Below are 18231 nucleotides of genomic sequence, written 5' to 3'. Positions count from 1 at the left end.
AGCATGTGGAAGCTAACTGCCAGGAGGAAGTGGAATCCACTCAGGAAATGAGAAGACTGGAGCAAGAATGACGTGAAGGGTGTTGGGTAGCCAGAGTCCAAGAGGGCGAGCTGCACCGGTGAGAGTTGTGCACAGTGGTGGTGCCTTAGGGGATGAATGGGATCGAGGCCGTTGGCTGTGGCAGTGTGCACTCCTCTGGAGACCTCTGAGGGAACAGTGCTCTTTGGCTAGCAAGGGCCTTGCTCCAGAGCACTGCCTTGAGGCTGCCGACGCTGGGATTGCATCATCGTAAAGGAGTCTTGAGGGGAGGAAGAAAAGAAATGTGTGGAGGGAAAGGATGGTATCCTGGAAGGTGAAGTTTGATGAGGTGGCTTGAGATTATTTGTTGGCTGAAAAGGAAAGTGGAGATGAAGCAAACTAAGAGATTTTTCAGTTAATGTAAGGATTTACCAAGCTTTCTTCATTTTCAGCCCAGCTTTGGAAGGTAGCAAGGTTCTAAAAGACAAAGCGGGGGCCTGGTGCGTTACAATAGGCTAGTGGTTAAATCCTCGCCTTGCAGTTGCTGGGATCCCACATGGTGACAGTTCTTGTCCCCACTGCTGCACTTCCTTTCCAGCTACTTTGCTGTAGCAGTAGAGGATTGTCTACAGCCTCAGGACCCTGCATCTGCATGGGAGACCCAGAAGAAGCTTCTGGCTCCTAGCTTCAAATAGGTTCAACTCAAGCCATGGCAGGCATTTGGAAGTGAACCAGCATACACAAGATTCTTCTGTTTCTCCTTCTCTGTAAATCTGCCTTTCCTATAAAAATAGCTAATTAAAAAAAAGAACAAAGGCAAAGCTGAGGCAAATTCCCAAACCAAAATATGAATAGTGTGCTTGTTGGTTCTTTCTAGATATGTAGAGTGAATCACTGTGGCATAGGCGCTGGAAAGGTCAGAGTAAGCGGTAGGATGTGCCTGGTGGTGCTGGGACTGTGTGCTCGCCGAGGAGCCTGTCCGTTAGGGAGTGTGGAGAGCTTGGAAGAGCCCAGGGACGACAGAGGCAGTGGTAACTGAAGCCTGGGCCTGCGTTCAGGGCACAGAGAAGCAGCCATATCATCATCTCGACAGTCCTTGCTTGTCTCTGGTTAAGTTAGATTTATCTAATTATTTATTTATTTACTTATTTACTTGTTTTTAAAGATTTGTTTTTCAAAAGTCACACATACAGAGAGGAGAGACAAAAATCTTGCATCTGTTGATTCACTACCCAAGGGGCTGCAATGGCCGGAGCTGAGCTGAGCTGAGGCCAGGAGCCAGGAATTTCTTCAGGGTGTCCTGTGCAGGTGCAGGGTCCCAAGGCTTTGGGCCATCTTCAACTGCTTTCCTAGGCCACAATGGCCCATATGGGATTCTGGTGCTTGCAAGGCGAGGATTTTAACCGCTAGGCTACTGCGCCAGACCCTATTTATTTTAAAGGCTAAGAGACAGGGATCCTGTGTGTACTGCTTCCCTCTCCAAAAGCCTGTGTGTGCATGTTCTTAGGGGTGTCTTACCACTGCACCTGACACCTGCAGTGAAGATTGGTGTTTTTTGACTTGTAGGGGGAAAATGTTAGTGACTCATGTGGTTTTTGTGTTTTTTCCTTCTCAGGGCATTTTAGATTATCTGGATAATATGTCCCCTGAGCAGATCCGGAAGCTCTTCTACATTCTCAGCACCCTGGCCTTCAGGAAGCAGCAGAACTTGGGCAGCCACATTCAGGTGAGGTCATGTGCTGCGACTGCTCTGACCCTCCTTGAGTTGGCCAGGCCGAGTCACGGAACCCGGAGCAGTGGTGGAGAGCATGGAGCCATGCTTTCAGCACTGTGTCCTCGCACGCTGCACTCAGCCGGTACTGTGACCCAGCTCTGAGAGCTGGATGAGCTCATCTGTCCTTTCAGCTTGGTCCTAGGCTGGAGATGGGATTGAGCTCAGCCAGCCATGGAACGGAATGAGAAAAACCCTCAGATTCTGCTCTGAGTGCACAGGGGACTCCTGACTCCCCTGGTTCGTGAGGAACATGAATTTCCTCTGGGTTTGCATTTCTTAATGAGCAGCATTCATGAGCAGGTCAGCTAGAGGGACAAGCAGGAAGGTCAGGATGATGTCATAACTCAGATTGCTTTGGTGGGATGATGTCATAACTCGGATTGCTTTGGTGGGATGATGTCATAACTCGGATTGCTTTGGTGGGATTAATCTGTCCTGGAATGTGGCTTTTATCAACCATCCCCTTCTATTAAAACAAAATGTGAGTCTGGTGCGGTGGCCTAGCAGCTGAAATCCTTGCCTTGAATGCGCTGGGATCCTATATGGTCGCTGGTTCTAGTCCTGGCGGTCCCGCTTCCCATCCAGTTCCCTGCTTGTGGCCTGGGAAAGCAGTTGAGGACAGCCCAGGGCCTTGGGACCCTGCACCCACGTAGGAGACGTGGAGGAGGTTCCTGGTTCCCAGCATCGGATCGACGCAGCACCGGCCGTTGCAGTCACTTGGGGAGTGAAGCAACAGACAGAAGATGTTCTCTGTCTCACCTCCTCTGTGTATATTTGACTTGGCAATAAAAATGCATAAAACCTTAAAAAAGAAAAAAGAAGAAAACAAAATGTAGCGGGTTTGGGGTGAGAACGTGACTTCTTGCAGGTCCTTCTGGGAGGATCCCTGCCTTCTGCTGTCAGAGGTTCTGACTGCTGCCTTAACCCCCCCGCCCTTTCTGGCTGCACATCTGATTTTAGTGACGGTCTCTGGAGGTTGCTTTGTTTCAGTAAGAGAAACCTGGTTCTTTTTTTATTTTGTTTTTGGATAATGATAAAATGTATATGACACAAAATTTACCACTTTATCTCAAGTTTTTAGTTCAGTTGCATTAAGTGTATTCACAATGTTTTGTAACCATCTCCAAGACATTGTCACAGCCCAAAATGTGTGTCCACTCAGCAGAATGTACTTTCCCATCTTCTCCAACACTGGATCATCTCTATTCTACTTTGTGTGAATTTGTCTGTTATGTGCCTCACGTAAGTGGAATACTGTGCTTTTGTTTCTGGCTTAGTTGGGAAGCTTTTCAGCTTCATCTTTGTAATGGGGCCTGTCAGAACTAAACAAGGAATAATTTTAATCATGTGTCATACTTACAAAGACATCTTTAGTCCTCGTTGTATTACAAATGTGTCCTGTTACAGTGTGTGTTTACCACAGATAAGTGTAGCACGTGTTTTTTATTTCTCATCCACTGGTGGACGTTTGAGTCATCTCTGCCTTTTGACTAGCTGAATACTATTGCTTATGTAAACTAGTCTGCCAGTATTGGTTTGGTTTAACACCTCCAAGAACAACAAACTGATATGGATTTGAAGTATACCAGTTTTACATTCCTGCCATCAGTGTTTTTCCCATTTGGAATTATCATCATTGTGGATATTAAAGCCATATCCAGAGTGACAGTGATGTTGATCATGGTGGGCCGTTTCTGTATCTTTTTTTTTTTTTAAAGATTTATACGTTTTGATTGAAAGTCAGATATACAGAGAGGAAGAGAGACAGAGAGTAAGATCTTCCGTCCATTGATTTGCTCCCCAACAGCTGCAATGGCCAGAGCTGAGCCAATCTGATGCCAGGAGCCTCTTCAGGGTCTCACGTGGGTGCAGGGTCCCAATGTTTTGGGCTGTCCTCTTCTGTTTTCCCAGGCCACAAGCAGGGAGCTGGATGGGAATGAGGGCTGTCGAGATTAGAACCCGCACCCTATAGGATCCCCGCACGTGTGCGGTGAGGACTTCAACTGTGAGGCTACTGCACTGGGCCCTTTATATCTTCTTTGGAACAGTGTGTATTATTGTCCTTTGATCATGTTTTTAGTTGAATTTTTGTTTTTGTTGAGTTCTTCTGTTCTGCAGGTTAATCTCTAGCACATAGTAATTTGTGGATATTTTTTCCTGTTTTGTTCGTTGTCTTTTTACTCGCTTTCTCTTGTGGCTTGTGTGTTTGTGTTTGTAAGAAACCATTGCCAATTCCAAGGTCATGCAGGTTCTCTCTTATTGTCTTCTATGGGAAGGTGTCAGGTTGTTTACAGTATCGCCCTTTCCTTCTGCTGTAGTGTCGGCGCCCTTGTCACATCAGTTGATCATATATGGAAGCTTACTCCTAGACTCCTGGGCCTGGTGTGATAGCGTAGTGGTTAAACTCCTAGACTCCTGACTCTTGTTCATCTCTCTGTGTGTCTTCATGGCCATCCTGCACTGTGATTTTTTTTTTTTTTTTTAAGATTTACCTATTTTTATTGGGTAGGCAGATACACAGAGAGGAGAAAAAGAAAAGGTCTATAATCTAGTGATTTCCTTCCCAAGTAGCCGCAATAGCTGGGGCTGAGCCAATCCAAAGCCAAGAGCCAGGAACTCTGTCAGGGTCTCCCACATGGGTACCATCCTGTAGTGTCCTCCCAGACCACAAGCAAGGAGCTGAATGGGAGGTGGAGCAGCTGGAATAGAAACTGGCGTCTATATGGGATCCCTGTAAAAGGCGAGGATTTAGGCCCTAGGCTATAATAGCACTGGGCTGAACTGTATTGTTTTGATTACTATGACTTTATAGTCATTTTTAAATCATGAAGTATGAGCTTCCCCAATTTAATTGCTTTTCAAGATTGGTTTGACTGTTTGAGATTCCTTGAAAATCCATATGAGTTTTTGTAATGGGTTTTTCTGTTTCTGCAAAAAATATTCTTGATGTTTTGTGAGTATTTTGTTGAATTGCTCTGAGTAGTATGCATTGTTGTGTCATCATCTTAATAATACCTAAGTCTCCAATCAGTTAATATTTTCATTTCACATCTTTTAATTTATTAAAGTCCTTTATTCATGTCATCAATGTTTTGCAGTTTTTCAAGTCCAAGTCTTTTGTTTCCATGGTTGAAATTTATGCTGAACTACTTTTAAAAATGTCAGTGTTTTAGCTAGGCAACTAACATTTTAGTGGTTCTCATATAGTGATAGAGCAACCTCTACAATACTAATAGCTGTTACTGTTGAACGTATGGCATGTGCCAGGGACTGCTCTAGTTTTTCCTAAGTTGTCAAATGGTTAAGAGGCTTTTCCCATTTTGTAGATGGGAAAATTTAGACTCAAGAATGAAACAATTATTCTTTACAGTCCATCCAGTTAGTAAGTGGTAAGATCTTTCCCATCTTCCCAGCCTACAGACTCTCTGGTTGTTCCAGTGTAACATTCCTGTTCTGAGTCACTGTCTTCTTGCTCCAGGATGACTTGCACCTGGTCGTACGGAAGCAGCTCTCCAGCACCCTGTTCAAGTACAAACTCATTGGCATTATCGGCGCCGTCACTATGGTTGGCATCATGGCTGCAGACAGGTACACGTTAAATGCTAACTGTCTTCTGTGGCTCAGGCTCAATGCAGTGTTGTTGAATCGGCGTCAGGTTAGCATCATAGATGGGACTGTGTGACTTGGCTGTTCCCTTCTGATCTTGTCAGTGTCTAGTTATGATTTGTTCAGAATTGTGATTGTAGTTTTTATAGCCTGATAATTCCAAACTAGGATTTCCCAGAGGTAAAGTTCTAGAATTCTTTCCACAAAAGGATGACTTTATTTCTTCTGCAATAGATTTTTCTATATATGCTCCTAACTTAGGAATTAGACAATGTACATTTCTATGATCTTGTGACAAATTTCCATCTTTGATTCGAAGAAAGCCTGTCTTGTGGATTACATCTTTCTCGCCCTTGGATGCCACTGTTGTATCATCTGAAGAAGCTCTGTAAGAGCTGGTGTTGTGGCAGAGTAGGGAAAGCTACCACGTGCAGCACTCGTATCCCATATGAGCGCTGGCTGAGTCCCAGCTGCTGCACTTCCAATGCACCCTCTGCTCATGGGCTGGGAAAAGCAGCACCGGATAGCCCAGGTACCTGGGTCCCTGTCACCCACGTTGGGGACCTGGCTGAATCTGGCTCCTGGCTTTGGCCTAGCCTAGCCGTGACCATTGTAGACATCTGGAGAATGAACCAATAGGTGGAAAACCTCTCCCTGTCTCTCCTCTCTGTGTAACCCTTTCAAATAAATAAGTAAAAATTTTTAAGATTTTTTTATTTTGATTGGAAAGTCAGATTAACAGAGAAGCCAAGACAGAAGGATCTTTCATGCACTGGTTCACTCCCCCAAGTAACCACAACAACCAGAGCTGAGCTAATCCGAAGCTAGGAGCTTCTTTTGGGTTGGCTGTGTGGGTGCAGGGTCTCAAGGCCTTGGGCCATCCTCAACTGTTTTCCTAGGCCACAAGCAGGAAACTGGAAGGGAAGTGGAGCAACCGCAATATGAGCCAGCGCCCATATGGGATAATGGCGCATGTAAGGCAAGGATTTAGCCAATAGGCTGCCACGCCAGACCCTAAATAAGTAAATGTTAAGATAAAGAAGCTTGATTGTATGTTACCTTGGAGCTGGGGACTAAGCTTGCAACACCTCTTCATTTATATTCCTCAGAAATTATTTGTCACAAATTCCTGAGATGCCAGTAAACATCTTTACAATCAGTGTTGTTGTTGGTGTGTATGTGTGTGTGTGTTTTAAGATTCATTTATTTTTTTTGTAAAGCCAAAGTTAAAAAGAGAGACAGAGAGAATGGTTTTCAATTTGCTGGTACATTCCCTGCTGTAATGGCCAGAGCTGAGCTGATCCAGAGGCAGGAGGCAGGAGCTTCATCTGGGTCTCCCACGCAGGTACTGGGTTCCAAGGACTTGGGACATCCTCAAGCAGGCAAGTGGATTGCAAGTGGAGCAGCCAGGACAAGAACCAGCGCCTGGGATCGCAGTGCTTGAAGGTCAAGCACTGGAGCCGTCATGCCGGGCCTGCAGTCAGTGTTAGTGATAGCAGAGAGGCTGCCTGGTTCCTGCCGAAGAGTTTGATTCCTGCAGTCAGTGTTAGTGATAGCAGAGAGGCTGCGTGCTTTCCTGCCGAAGAGTTTGATTCCTGCAGTTGTGATGCCTGCCCGGGGAACTGAATGCTGGCGCCGTGGTTTGCTAGCTGAATGGCTAGCCTATAGTCTCATATCTGTAAAACATAGATGATAATGTTTGCTTTACAAAATTATTAAGAGTACTAAGTGGTTAGAGCAATGCCCAGCACAAAGTGTGCACTAAGAAGTATTTCTTATTGTTACTTATTTAATTTGCACTTAAATATAGAAAAATAGATGTCCCTTGTTCTGATTCACACTTTTGTGACCAGTAAATAGTCCTTCAAGCCTCGTGCAGTTTAAAAACTACGTATTTGTCGGGGGCTGATGCATTGACTCAACAGGTAATTCTTTTTTTCTGTTTCCTGAAAAAAATTTTTTTTTGTTTTGAATTTTATGGTACAATTCCATAGGGTCTGGGATTCCCCCCACTCAAACTCCCACCCCCTAACTGATTTTCCCCATATTATTACAATAGTATGGAGCTGTATAAGCAGTTGTAAGTCCATCAGTTTGTTATTTAAGTGTGCACCAATATTGCTGGTACAGACAGTGTCAGAGAGTCCAGCATCCCATTGGCTACATATGTCCAACAATTTCATTGGAAACAGGCTAATTGTTTCCCTTGTAGTGCCAGCATCCTATATGATGCGGTTCTGGTCCCGGCTGCTGCACTTCACCTGTAGCTCTATGCTTATGGCCTGGGAAAGCAGTGGAGGACGGACCAGAGCCATCTGAGTGGAGCCCCAGCAGTGGCTCCTGGCTCTAGGTTGTAGCTGTTGTGAACATTTGGGGAACGGACCAGGTTTGTCTCCTGTCTTTCAATCTGCCCTGCAAGTAGAAATATTTTTTGAGCCCGGCGTGGCAGCCTAGCAGCAAGAGTCCTCACCTTTCATGTACTGGGATCCCATATGGGCAACAGTTCTAATCTCAGCACCCCATCCAGCTTCCCGTCCAGCTCCCTGCTTGTGGCCTGGGAAAGCAGTCGAGGACGGCCCATAGCCTTGGGACCCTGCACCCATGCTGGAGACCCTGAAAAGTCTCCTGCCTCCTGACTTCGGATCAGCTCAACTATGGCCATTGCTGCCACCTTGGGTGTAAATCAGTAGGTGGAAGATCTTCCTCTTCGTCTCCTCTCTGTATATCTGCCTTTCTGATAAAATAAATAAATGAATAAAATTGTTTTAAATATCACTCACATTTCAGTAGTAACAGATAACCTGATTTTAAAATGAACAAAGAACTTGGTAAACATTTATTCAAATAAATGTATATATATATTTTTAAAATGCTTATTACTTAGTTGAGAGGCTTAGAGAAAGAGACTTGGAGAAGGTCCTGTTTGCTCATCTACCAAATGCTTACCATGGCCTGGGCTGGGCTGGGGCAAAGCCGACTCCGCCTGGGTGGGGGGAGGCAGCCACTGGAGCCATCAACACTGCCTCGCGGGACGCTGGAATCCACAGTGGTCATCCGTGAGGAGTGTAGGCGTCCTAACCACTGAACACATGCCCTCAGTCATGTTTTTTTCCTCCAGCTCTGTCTCTTAGAAAGAACGGGTTTGTCAAATTTATTGCTGATTGTTAGAAAACATTACAAAAATGAACCTGAGGTCTTGTTTTTAGAAGTGGACCTTCGCAGTTTACCCAGGGGCTGGCCGACACGAGCAGTGAGTGTTGCTCACAGGTGAGTCCTTAGACCCGTGAGCCTTCACGCTGCTTCTCCTCGCTGTCTCTTTACCACTCTGGTGACTTCTTTTCCAAAGTATGTTCCTCTATTCCTGGCTTTTGTGGTTGGCACATAGAATATGATGGATTAATTTACATTTATTTCTGAAACAGTCTAGTCTCTGAAGTAATATCAGATTCTCATGGAGAAAGATGTGCTATATTTAAAGGGTAGCATGTTCATTGCTGTGTAGGGACAAATCAGTGCATAGTCAGAAAGTGGGGGCTACGAAGGGTTTTCAAAAAGAGTCATGGAAAACGTAGTATGGAAAACTACTTGGATCCAAAAAAAACATTTGCACCAACTTAACTTTTAATTCCATTTCTATGAACCTTTTGATCCCCTAGTAAAACTATTCAGATAAAGAGAACAGAAGAGAAAAATGTAGAGGAAGACATTTTTATTCCGTTCTTTATTCAGATTGTCCTAAGACTTTCCTAACATAGAAGTTGCACAATCAAAGCCTTGCTTTAGAGAAAGGGTGTGGGCGGCCTGTGTCTGATGACATGGAATGAGATTGGAAAAGAGATGGACTGGTGAGGAGGTTCCTAAAAACCTCGGATGGGAAGTGGAGCTCTGCCAGCTAGGTTGGGAAGGGAACGCTGAATGTCAGAATGCAGGTGGAGTTCTGGAAGGGCTGGCCGCGCTGGGGCTGGACTAACGGTGCATCTTGTGGCTATTCCAGGTGACCTCCCTGCTGCAGTTGGTTCATTCCTGTAGTGAGAAGTCTCCTCAGGCCTCGGCCCTCTATTATGATGAGTTTGCCAACCTGATTCAACGAGGAAGGCTGGCTCCAAAAGCCCTGGTAAGACCCAGTGCCCTTCCTCACAGCAGTGCACATGAGGGCTGCTTTACCACCACCTCTGAAGTTCTCTGAATTTCGCTGCCGTGAGACCTGTTAAATCTCGCACATTCTCCATGCCCCATCTCTGGGTGCCTCAGGCCTCTGCAGCTTCTGGGAGGCTGAAGTGGCAGTTGTGACAGCAACGGGGAGCAGGATGTTGATAGATTATGGTGCCAAGAGCCTTTCCTGTACCAGGCACGAGGCACTGGGCTGAGCGCATTTGATGCATTATCCCTTTTCTAGCCCACAATCATGACCTATGTATAATTGATTTTTGTTTGTGTTTTTACTTTTGAAATGAAGGATCGTAGGCTTAGAAAAGTTAATACCTTATCTAGGGCTCTAGGGCATGTGTGTTCTAGACACTTTTTCGTTTGTCTTCTGAAGGAATGGGTTGGGCAGACCATCTTTGATGATTTCCAAGATGCGTTTGTGGTGGACTTCTGTGCTGTTCCAGAAGGGTGAGTGTTTGGGTGAAGAAGTTACATCAGTCCTATCAGTAGCTAAAATGAACTTCTCAATATGCTGTACCTGAGCCAAAACCACTCGCTCTCACGGCTGCTCTTCCCCTGGCTCCCCTGTAGCTCCTGCTCCAGAGAAGCTAAAGGATTCCACGCTTGTTCTTTCTCTTGGTTTGCAGCTTTTGTCTGTACAGTTTGTTTGAAGTTGGTTTGTTCCTGTGGTTTCTCTTAGCCTTGGGTGTCCGATTCTGGGTTCTCTCCACAGTGACTTTCCGTTTCCCGTGAAAGCTCTTTATGGACTGGAAGAATACAGTGATGGTGATGGGATTGTCATCAACCTGTTGCCACTGCTGTTCTCTCAGGAGCTGGCGGAAGACGGGGCCCAAAGTGCTCTGCAGGAATCAGGCCAAAAGTCAGTATAGTCTTTCTATTCTTAGAGTCTTAGAGTTCTGTTCAGGGGGAAAAAAAAAACCTTAAAAAAATTTTGCATTAAAACTGGGCTCCCTGTGCATGTGGACCGATGTGCTTACAAAGCAAGAGCTAAAATGGACTTTTGCTCTTCAGATTGGTGTCGCCAATGTGCCTGGCACCCTATTTCCGGTTGCTGAGACTTTGTGTGCAGAAACAACATAATGGAAACTTGGAGGAGATTGATGGTCTGTTAGGTATGTGATAGAGTTCGTGGGTTTTTGTTTTTTTGTGTGTGTGACAAAATTTAGGAAACGAGCAGATCAAGGTGAGCTGTATGTGGGAAGGAATTTCTAACTTTGCAAAGTAGTTTAACAGTTAATTGTCCCCTGGTTCCATGTTGTTTCTTGATCCTTGCTTGTGGATTTGTTTCAAAAACGTCTCAATTTTTAAAGATTTATTTCTTTTTATTACAAAGTCAGATATACAGAGAGGAGGAGAGACAGAAAGATCTTCTATCTGATGATTCACTCCCCAAGTGAGCACAACGGCCGGTTCTGTGCCGATCCGAAGCCGGGAACCAGGAATCTCTTCCGGGTCTCCCACGCGGATGCAGTGTCCCAAGGCATTGGGCCGTCCTTGACTGCCCTCCCAGGCCACAAGCAGGGAGCTGGATGGGAAGTGGTGCTGCTGGGATTAGAACCGGCACCCAGATGGGATCCCGGGGCGTTCAAGACGAGGACTTTAGCTGCTAGGCCATGCCGCCGAGCCCAAAAGCTTCTCAGTTTTGTTTGTTGACTGTTGTGTAATGTTTAGGTAAAGTCAAAGCTTAGTCTGAACCAGGAGTTACAAGGGAGAAGCTGCAGGACAGCTCGGCTGAGGGCAGAGTCCATCGTCCACTGTCTGAACCACAGGGAGTTGAGTGCCTCTTCTTCTTTCAGACTGTCCTCTCTTCCTCCCTGACCTGGCGTCTGGAGTGAGTCCGGAGGCCCTGTCTGCTAAGGAGCGCTCCTTGGCGTGCTCAGCCCTGTTCCTCACCATCAACTGGTTCCGCGAGGTGAGCGGTCACTGAGACAGTGCACCTGTTGTCTGTAGTTTCTCTCAGAAGTCTCCCTAAGAATCTCCATCATTCACCGACCTGTGTGGGCTCCTCTACCTATTACCCCTTGACACTTTGTTTTTGTAAATATTAATTTTTTTTATAATTGGAAAGCCAGATTTACAGAGGGAAGGAAATAAAGAGGGAAAGATCCTCGTTCTGCTGATTGACTTAAGTGGCCACAGTGGCCAGAGCTGAGCCGATCCAGAGCCAGGAGCCAGGATCTTTTCCGGGTCTCCCACGCAGGTGCAGGGTCCCAAGGCTTTGGGCCATCCTTGACTGCTTTCCCAGGCCACAAGCAGGGAGCTGGAAGAGAATTGTGGAGCAGCCAAGACACAAACTGTTGCCCATGTGGGATCCCGGTGCATGCAAGACAAGGACTTTAGCTATTAGGCCACCACGCCAGACCCATACCTTACCACTCTGTAGCTGCCACATGCTCCTAGCATGAGGCGTGCACAAATGTCTCGGCTGTTGGAGATGAAGAAGTGGTAATGGAGTTTGCTTAGAGCTCATAGTGCTCGGCGACAGTCGTGACGTTGAGAGCATATTCCTTAGTCTCCTCCTTGCCGCTTTCTGCTCACATGTTGTCTCAGGGGATGTTTGTTCTTGAGAGAGCTCATTCAGTGCCTGCTTTGTAATGATGTGGGCTGGTCACATGTTGTCCTTGTTTTTCAAATACATAACTTCAAGCACAGAGAATTCAAAATCATTAAAATTGATTAAATGCTTACACTGTACCAAGTGTTGGGCTAATTTATTTACATTCTTTAGTTCATTTAGCAGCTACTTTCCCATTTTGTGCCTGAAGAAATAAAATCTTTAGTTACAAAATTAGTGAAAATCACATAGGTAGTAAGAAGCAAATAGAACTTTTTTCTCGAAGTCTGTGCTTTCTGGCTGTTCTGCCTGGTTATGTAAGCAGAACGTGCTGAGAACTGGGCTTGAACATCAGATCTCTCCGTGTTTTGACTCGGGGATGTTGTCTTTGTTAGCTGAGAACAGTGTCGATCACAGGCTAGCCTCACACATCCTGCTGTTTTCATGTCGGTCATCTCTGGAGGAATGCTGTGTGCAGATTTTATTTATTTTTTCAAAAAATGGTAGAAATATTTTAATTTACATATGACAACAAATCACAATTACATGCTCATAAAAATCCTACATCATCTTCAGAATAGTCAGTTTCTGTACAAAGATTTGCAGATGTTCAGTCAGGCAGCTCTTCCTCAGTGTGCCACAGAGTTCAGAGGTTCTGCCCGGATGTTGCCCAAGTCAAGGCTGAATCTGTCTCTTCTTCAATTTCTCCAATGACTGCAACATTGTCGCCTCTCACAATACACAACCCCAGCACTACTTGTTCTACTCCCTGTGAAGAGCTGAATACTGGTTCATGGCTTTCATTCAAAATCAAGTTAATGGTCTGGTCAAAGCCTTTCCGTGTTCGCACAGTCATTCTCCCGTCCGAGGTAATCACAGCCACTGTTGGGTTGATGTAGTTTTCCAAGGTGGACGTCATGCTGCCTGGCGCAGCTGGCGCGGCATCCACTGTGTGCAGATCTTCAGCCTGCGATGTGAGAGCCTGGTTTGCACTTTGCAGGTCGTGAGTGCCTTCTGCCAGCAGACATCACCTGAGATGAAGGGGAAGGTGCTCACCCGGCTGAAGCACATTGTGGAGCTGCAGGACGTCCTGGAGAAGCACTTGGCAGGTAGGGGCTGCCGCGCTTGCCCTGCTGCCTGTGCGAGGCAGTGCGGAGAAACTGGGCTCCCCGACAGTTCTCCCCTGTTCCGGGTTAAGTAAGGGGTATGGTGAGCACATTGTTCCTTTTTTTCAGATTTATTTAGTTATTTGTAAGGCAGAGTTACAGAGAGCAGGAAAGATATCTTCCATGCACTGGTTTGTTCCCCAAATGATTGTCACAGCCAGGTGTCAGCTAGGCAGAAGCCAAAAGCCCAGACTTCCATCCAGGTGTCCCGTTTGGGTGGCAGAAGCCCAGGCATTCAGGCTCCTTCTTCCTGTGCCAGGGCATAGCATCAGGGAGCTGAAGCAGAAATGGAGCAGCCAGGGGTCAAACCATTGCTCATAGTTGCCCAGCATCACTTGGGACCTAGTCCCCCTCTGTGCCATAACCCTGGCTGCTGAGCATGGTTGTAATGAGTGTATGGAGTTTTCTCCCCTGACTTCCTGCACCGTAGCGGTCTTGCTGCTTAAAACTGAAGCAAGCATCAAAGGTTGATTATCTGGTGCAGTGGACAAGGCACTGTTTGAGACATTTGCAGACCATGACAGAGTGCCTTTCTTCTGATTGCACCTTCCTACTGCTGTGCACCCTGTGGGGAACGCAGGGATGGCTCAAACAGTGGGTCTCCACCAGCCCTCTGGGGTCCCAGGTGGAGTTCCAGCTCCTGACTTGGCCTGGCCCAGCCCTCGTTGCTGCAGACAGAGAATGAACTCAAGGGCATAGAAAACATTTATCAGGCTGTTGTGAAGATACTTTGCTACTTTGCATGTCAAAACCTTGAGTGACCTTTGTTCTCCTGTATGTGGTCATGAGCCAGAACAGGTGTAAGGCCTCTTGGTACCTTCTGGGCCATATGTGAACTGAGGAACCTCTGGCCACATCTTCGGAGCCTTCTGTAGGCCCTTATCTGAGATAATTCTCCATAATGGGTTAGTCTTTAGTGCAGTAGTTAAGATGCTTCCTTGGTTGCTCATATCCCGTTTTGGGGTGTCTGGATTTGAGCCCTTCTTCACCTCATGTTCCAGCTTCCTGCTAATGTGCACCCTGGGAGGGAGTGGTGATAGATGAAGGCTTGGATCACTCGCACCCAAGCAGTAACCCAGGTTAGGTTCCAGGCTCCTGGCCTCAGCCTGGCCCATCTGTGCTGTTGAAGGCACTTGGGGAATAAACCAGTGAATAGAAGTTCTTTGTAAGTTTTTCTGTTTATTTCTGCCTCTGCTTTTCAAATAAAGGAAAATTTACAGTGCTTATTTATTTATTTATTTTATTTATTTCATTTTGATTGGAAAGTCAGATTTACTGAAAGAACAGACAGGAAGATTCTGTCTGCTGTTTCACTCCCCAAGTGGCCACAACGGCTGCTGTTGAGGCGATCTGAAGTCAGGAGCCTCCTCCAGGTCTCCCACACGGGTGCAGGGTCCCAAGGCTTTGGGCCTTCCTCGACTGCTTTCCCAGGCCACAAACAGGGAGCTGGATGGAAAGCGGGACTGCCTGGATTAGAACTGGTGCCCATATGGGATCCCGGCACTTTCAAGGCGAGGAGTTCAGCTGCTGGACTACCGCACCAGGCTCATGTTTATGTTTCTAAAAGATGTATTTGTTTTGCTTGAATGAGGTGGAGATGTTGCATCCATTGACCAACTCCACACATGTCCTTAGAGGCCAGATCTGGGCCAGTTCTCTTCCAAATCTCCCAAGTGGGTGCAGGGGCCCAAGTGCTTTAGGTCATTCTCCACTGCTTTCCCAGACCATGAGGGAGCTGAATTGGGCATGGGACAGCTGGGGCACAAACTGACGCCCATATGGGATGCTGGCCCACAGTGTGTTTATTGATAAGCTTTCATGACATAAAGTAATTGTGTATATCATATTAATGATTAAATATTGGTATAAATTAGATTGGTTTTAGTCCTTATCTGACTGGTTTATCTTGCATGGTTCCTTGGAAAGGCTCTATACTTTGCTGGTCATTTTCAGTCACTAAGGAGGTGGTCCTCTGTTTTACCCTGTCAGATGATGGGAATGTATTTTACAAAACCTCACTCTGCACTTGGGCATGTTCCTGGTTTTTAGTCTGCGGGTCAGTGCCATGCGCAGCTCCCAGGGCTCTGCCCTTAGAGTGACTCGATCTGGTACCTGTCTGTGTTTCAGTCACCCCTGACTACATTCCTCCCCCTGCAAACTTTGACTTGGAAACTTTAGATGTTCCTCGTAGCACTACTACTGTTTCTGCCAAACTCAGAAAAAAAGAAAAGAAAGGTGAGTATGTTCTTTTCTTCTTGTACTGTGAATGATGAACCTTCTGAATTAACCTGAAAGGTTTTATTAAGTAGTTGGAGAGATTACGTAAATGAAGCCTTCTTTAGCAAGCTAATAAATGTGCCATCATTTAGAGTTACAAAGCTACCTTTCCTTGAGCAGTCTCCTCAGGACAATGTGTGATTATTCATTATTCACATCACTTTTCTCTTTTGAAATATAAGGAGAAAAGAAACAACAAAAAGCAGATGACAGCAAGCTGTCTTGTGATTCAGTTCCAAAGGAGGATAGTTCCGAGTATGGCCCTGCACCTTCCAGCAAAAGCCAGCCGGACAAGGTAGTCATCATGGCGTTCAGGACGCTGCGCTGCGCGGGGGATCCGGGGATGCCCGGGCTCCATCCCTGCATCTTAGGAAAAAAAAAAAAGATGGGGCATTCTCTCAGGCTCTTGAGCTCTTACCTCTGCCACACACTTTATTTTTCTGTAATGTTTTTGAATGCTTTAGTGCCTTTTTGCCCCCTAACAGCTTTTTGAAATCTGTCTTATAGCAATTAACAAGTTTTGTCTGAGCGTGCTGCTTTATGTACATTTGTTTTAGCCTCTTTTATCTTTTGGACCTTGGTTATTAACGAACTTCTCAGTGAACTCAAATGATAGGAATGTGTGGTGTAGTTTGGCATTGGATCAGCAGCAGTTCCCTTGCTGGGAACGTTGTCCATGTCACACTAGAGAGTCCATGTGCTGTGGAATTGGCTGGACCACATGTATCCCAATTTTTTTGTTTGTTTGCTTTTTACTTTTCCAAATTGTATGTTTATTATTTATTGCTTCTCTGATCCTCCTAAAGACCCAAGTGTTAGTATATTATTAATATGCACATTTATGTAATCGACAAGAAAGCTTGGACCGGAAAGAGTGAGCTGTTACAAGTCACAGAGGAAGTAAGTGTTTGAGCCTGTGAAGCCAGATCATCTTGGCTGTAAAATCACAGATATGTGTCACGAAGCATTGTGCTGTGACTTGGGCAACTGACCCTGCAGTGGAAGCCAGCTGGGGTCTTGTGTGTGACCCTCATCACCCTGCCAAATTAAGTACTTTGCTTTAGACATGTTCAGGGATTTGGGTGAAAGGAAGGTGGAAATGCGATGGAAATTTAACTGTTTGCGTTGAATGAATACATGTTTACCCTGAAATCTAGCTTAAAAATAGGTTAATATAGATGCATTTGCTTTCTTGGTGACTGTTGCTTTTCACCCAGGAATCTATGGGGAAGGAAGGGAAGCTGGCAGTGTCCCTGCACAATTACCGTACCTTTTTCCGAGAACTGGACATTGAGGTCTTCTCTGTTCTGCATTGTGGACTAGTGACCAAATCCATCTTAGATACCGAGTTGCACACCGAAGTAAGTGACAGGTTGAAATCTCAGTACCTACCTTCTTTGAAAAGTGTCCTCACTCTGTTGTGGCAAAGAGCACTGTGGCATTCAGATAGACTCTGACTTCGCAAGCCTTTATCCTACTGGGTTTGTTACATTAATTCATTAACCAGTGTATTTCTTTGAAAGAGACAGCCTCCTGTCTGTTACTTTACTATCTAAATGTCTGTAGTGGCTGAGGCTGTCTTAGGGCCAAAGACAGAAGCTAGGCGCTGTCTCCCATGTGGCTGGCAGGACTCTAGTTCCTGGAGTTGGCCAGGGCTAGGTCTATACCCAGGTACTCTGATGTGGTTCGTAGGCATCTTAACCACTAGGCTAAACTCCCACCCTCATTACTGATATTTGTTTTTGTAATGTATTAGACAGTGATGCTTACCTTCAGGGTATTAAAAATAAAGTGCCTATGTTACTTTTGTAGGTGAGCATTATTTTTGTCACGTTCTTATGACATTTAGTACCCAATGGGTGCTTTTCTCTGTGTGTCACTAATTAGACCCTCAGTAGTATTCAGCATGGTGCTTGCCTTCCAGCGGCTGCTAACCTGGCAGGGGAAGTCGAAGTAATGAGTGGGTCTACTGTTGATGGCGTGTTCTGCGTTAATGGTGTGAACCATGTAACTGAAATGTTGATGAGGAAGGTATTATGAAAGAGAGTAGAGATTACTTTCACAGAGAAAGTAATGTGAAAACAATTGCTTTATTTATTTGAAAGGCAGAGTTACCAAGAATGGGAGAGACAGAGAGAGATCTTCCATACTCTGGTTTTCTCCCCGGATGGCTGATATGGTCGGGGTTGGGCCAAGCTGAAGCCAGGAGCCTGGAGCTTCCTCCAGGTCTTTGTTGTGAGTGCAGGGGCCCAAACTCTTGAGCCGTCCTCTACTGCCCTCCCAGGTGCCTTAGCAGGGAGCTGGGTTGTAAATGGAGCAGCCTGGTCTCAAACCAGCACCCACAGGAGGCAACTTTACCTGCTATACCACAACACTGCCCCCTTCCCAAATAAAAATAAAACAGCTTTTGATAAGGAATTTTGCAAAAGAAAAAAAAATAGATTGGAGAGCCAGTGTTGTGATATAGTGAATAAAACTGCTGTCTTTGGGACCTGCATCCCACGTGGTCTCCAGTTCATTTCCCCTGCCTGTTCTACCAGTACATAGGAGAGTTTTGTCTCTGTCTCTCATTCTCTCTGTAAATCTTTCCATTAAAAATTAAAATAAATAAAAATAAATTTTTGATCAATTGGCAGATTTAAACGGCATCTTTTTTTTTTTCTTAGAAT

General features: G+C 45.6%; 2 protein-coding genes across 6 annotated transcripts in view; one reads left to right on the top strand and one right to left on the bottom strand.

Moving 5' to 3' along the window:
- The window catches only part of FANCD2 (FA complementation group D2), a 96068-nt gene that overhangs the window by 60764 nt on the left and 17073 nt on the right, over window positions 1-18231 (top strand). For all 5 annotated transcript variants that reach the window (XM_058678441.1, XM_058678439.1, XM_012925912.3 and 2 more), the window contains exons 18-29: window positions 1634-1744; window positions 5271-5380; window positions 8605-8665; window positions 9393-9512; window positions 9939-10012; window positions 10278-10424; window positions 10577-10677; window positions 11362-11477; window positions 13120-13228; window positions 15413-15520; window positions 15745-15857; window positions 16780-16923. In XM_058678441.1, coding sequence (XP_058534424.1) covers window positions 1634-1744; window positions 5271-5380; window positions 8605-8665; window positions 9393-9512; window positions 9939-10012; window positions 10278-10424; window positions 10577-10677; window positions 11362-11477; window positions 13120-13228; window positions 15413-15520; window positions 15745-15857; window positions 16780-16923 — 1314 coding nt within the window. The remainder of the gene's footprint in view (window positions 1-1633; window positions 1745-5270; window positions 5381-8604; window positions 8666-9392; window positions 9513-9938; window positions 10013-10277; window positions 10425-10576; window positions 10678-11361; window positions 11478-13119; window positions 13229-15412; window positions 15521-15744; window positions 15858-16779; window positions 16924-18231) is intronic.
- LOC101530092 (U6 snRNA-associated Sm-like protein LSm8) lies at window positions 12613-13055 on the bottom strand. The gene has a single exon (XM_036497462.2). The coding sequence runs from the start codon at window positions 13036-13038 to the stop codon at window positions 12766-12768; it is 273 nt and encodes a 90-aa protein (XP_036353355.1). The 5' UTR covers window positions 13039-13055; the 3' UTR covers window positions 12613-12765.

Source organism: Ochotona princeps, chromosome 21 (genome assembly GCF_030435755.1).
Source record: "Ochotona princeps isolate mOchPri1 chromosome 21, mOchPri1.hap1, whole genome shotgun sequence".
Taxonomy (NCBI): domain Eukaryota; kingdom Metazoa; phylum Chordata; class Mammalia; order Lagomorpha; family Ochotonidae; genus Ochotona; species Ochotona princeps.
The sequence above is the reverse complement of the archived record's forward strand: the minus strand, read 5'-3'. Positions and strand labels throughout refer to the sequence as shown.

Bases quoted from the DNA above. Each gene is read 5' to 3' on its own strand.
- LOC101530092 (XM_036497462.2), bottom strand. From the start codon at position 13,038: ATGACGTCCACCTTGGAAAACTACATCAACCCAACAGTGGCTGTGATT.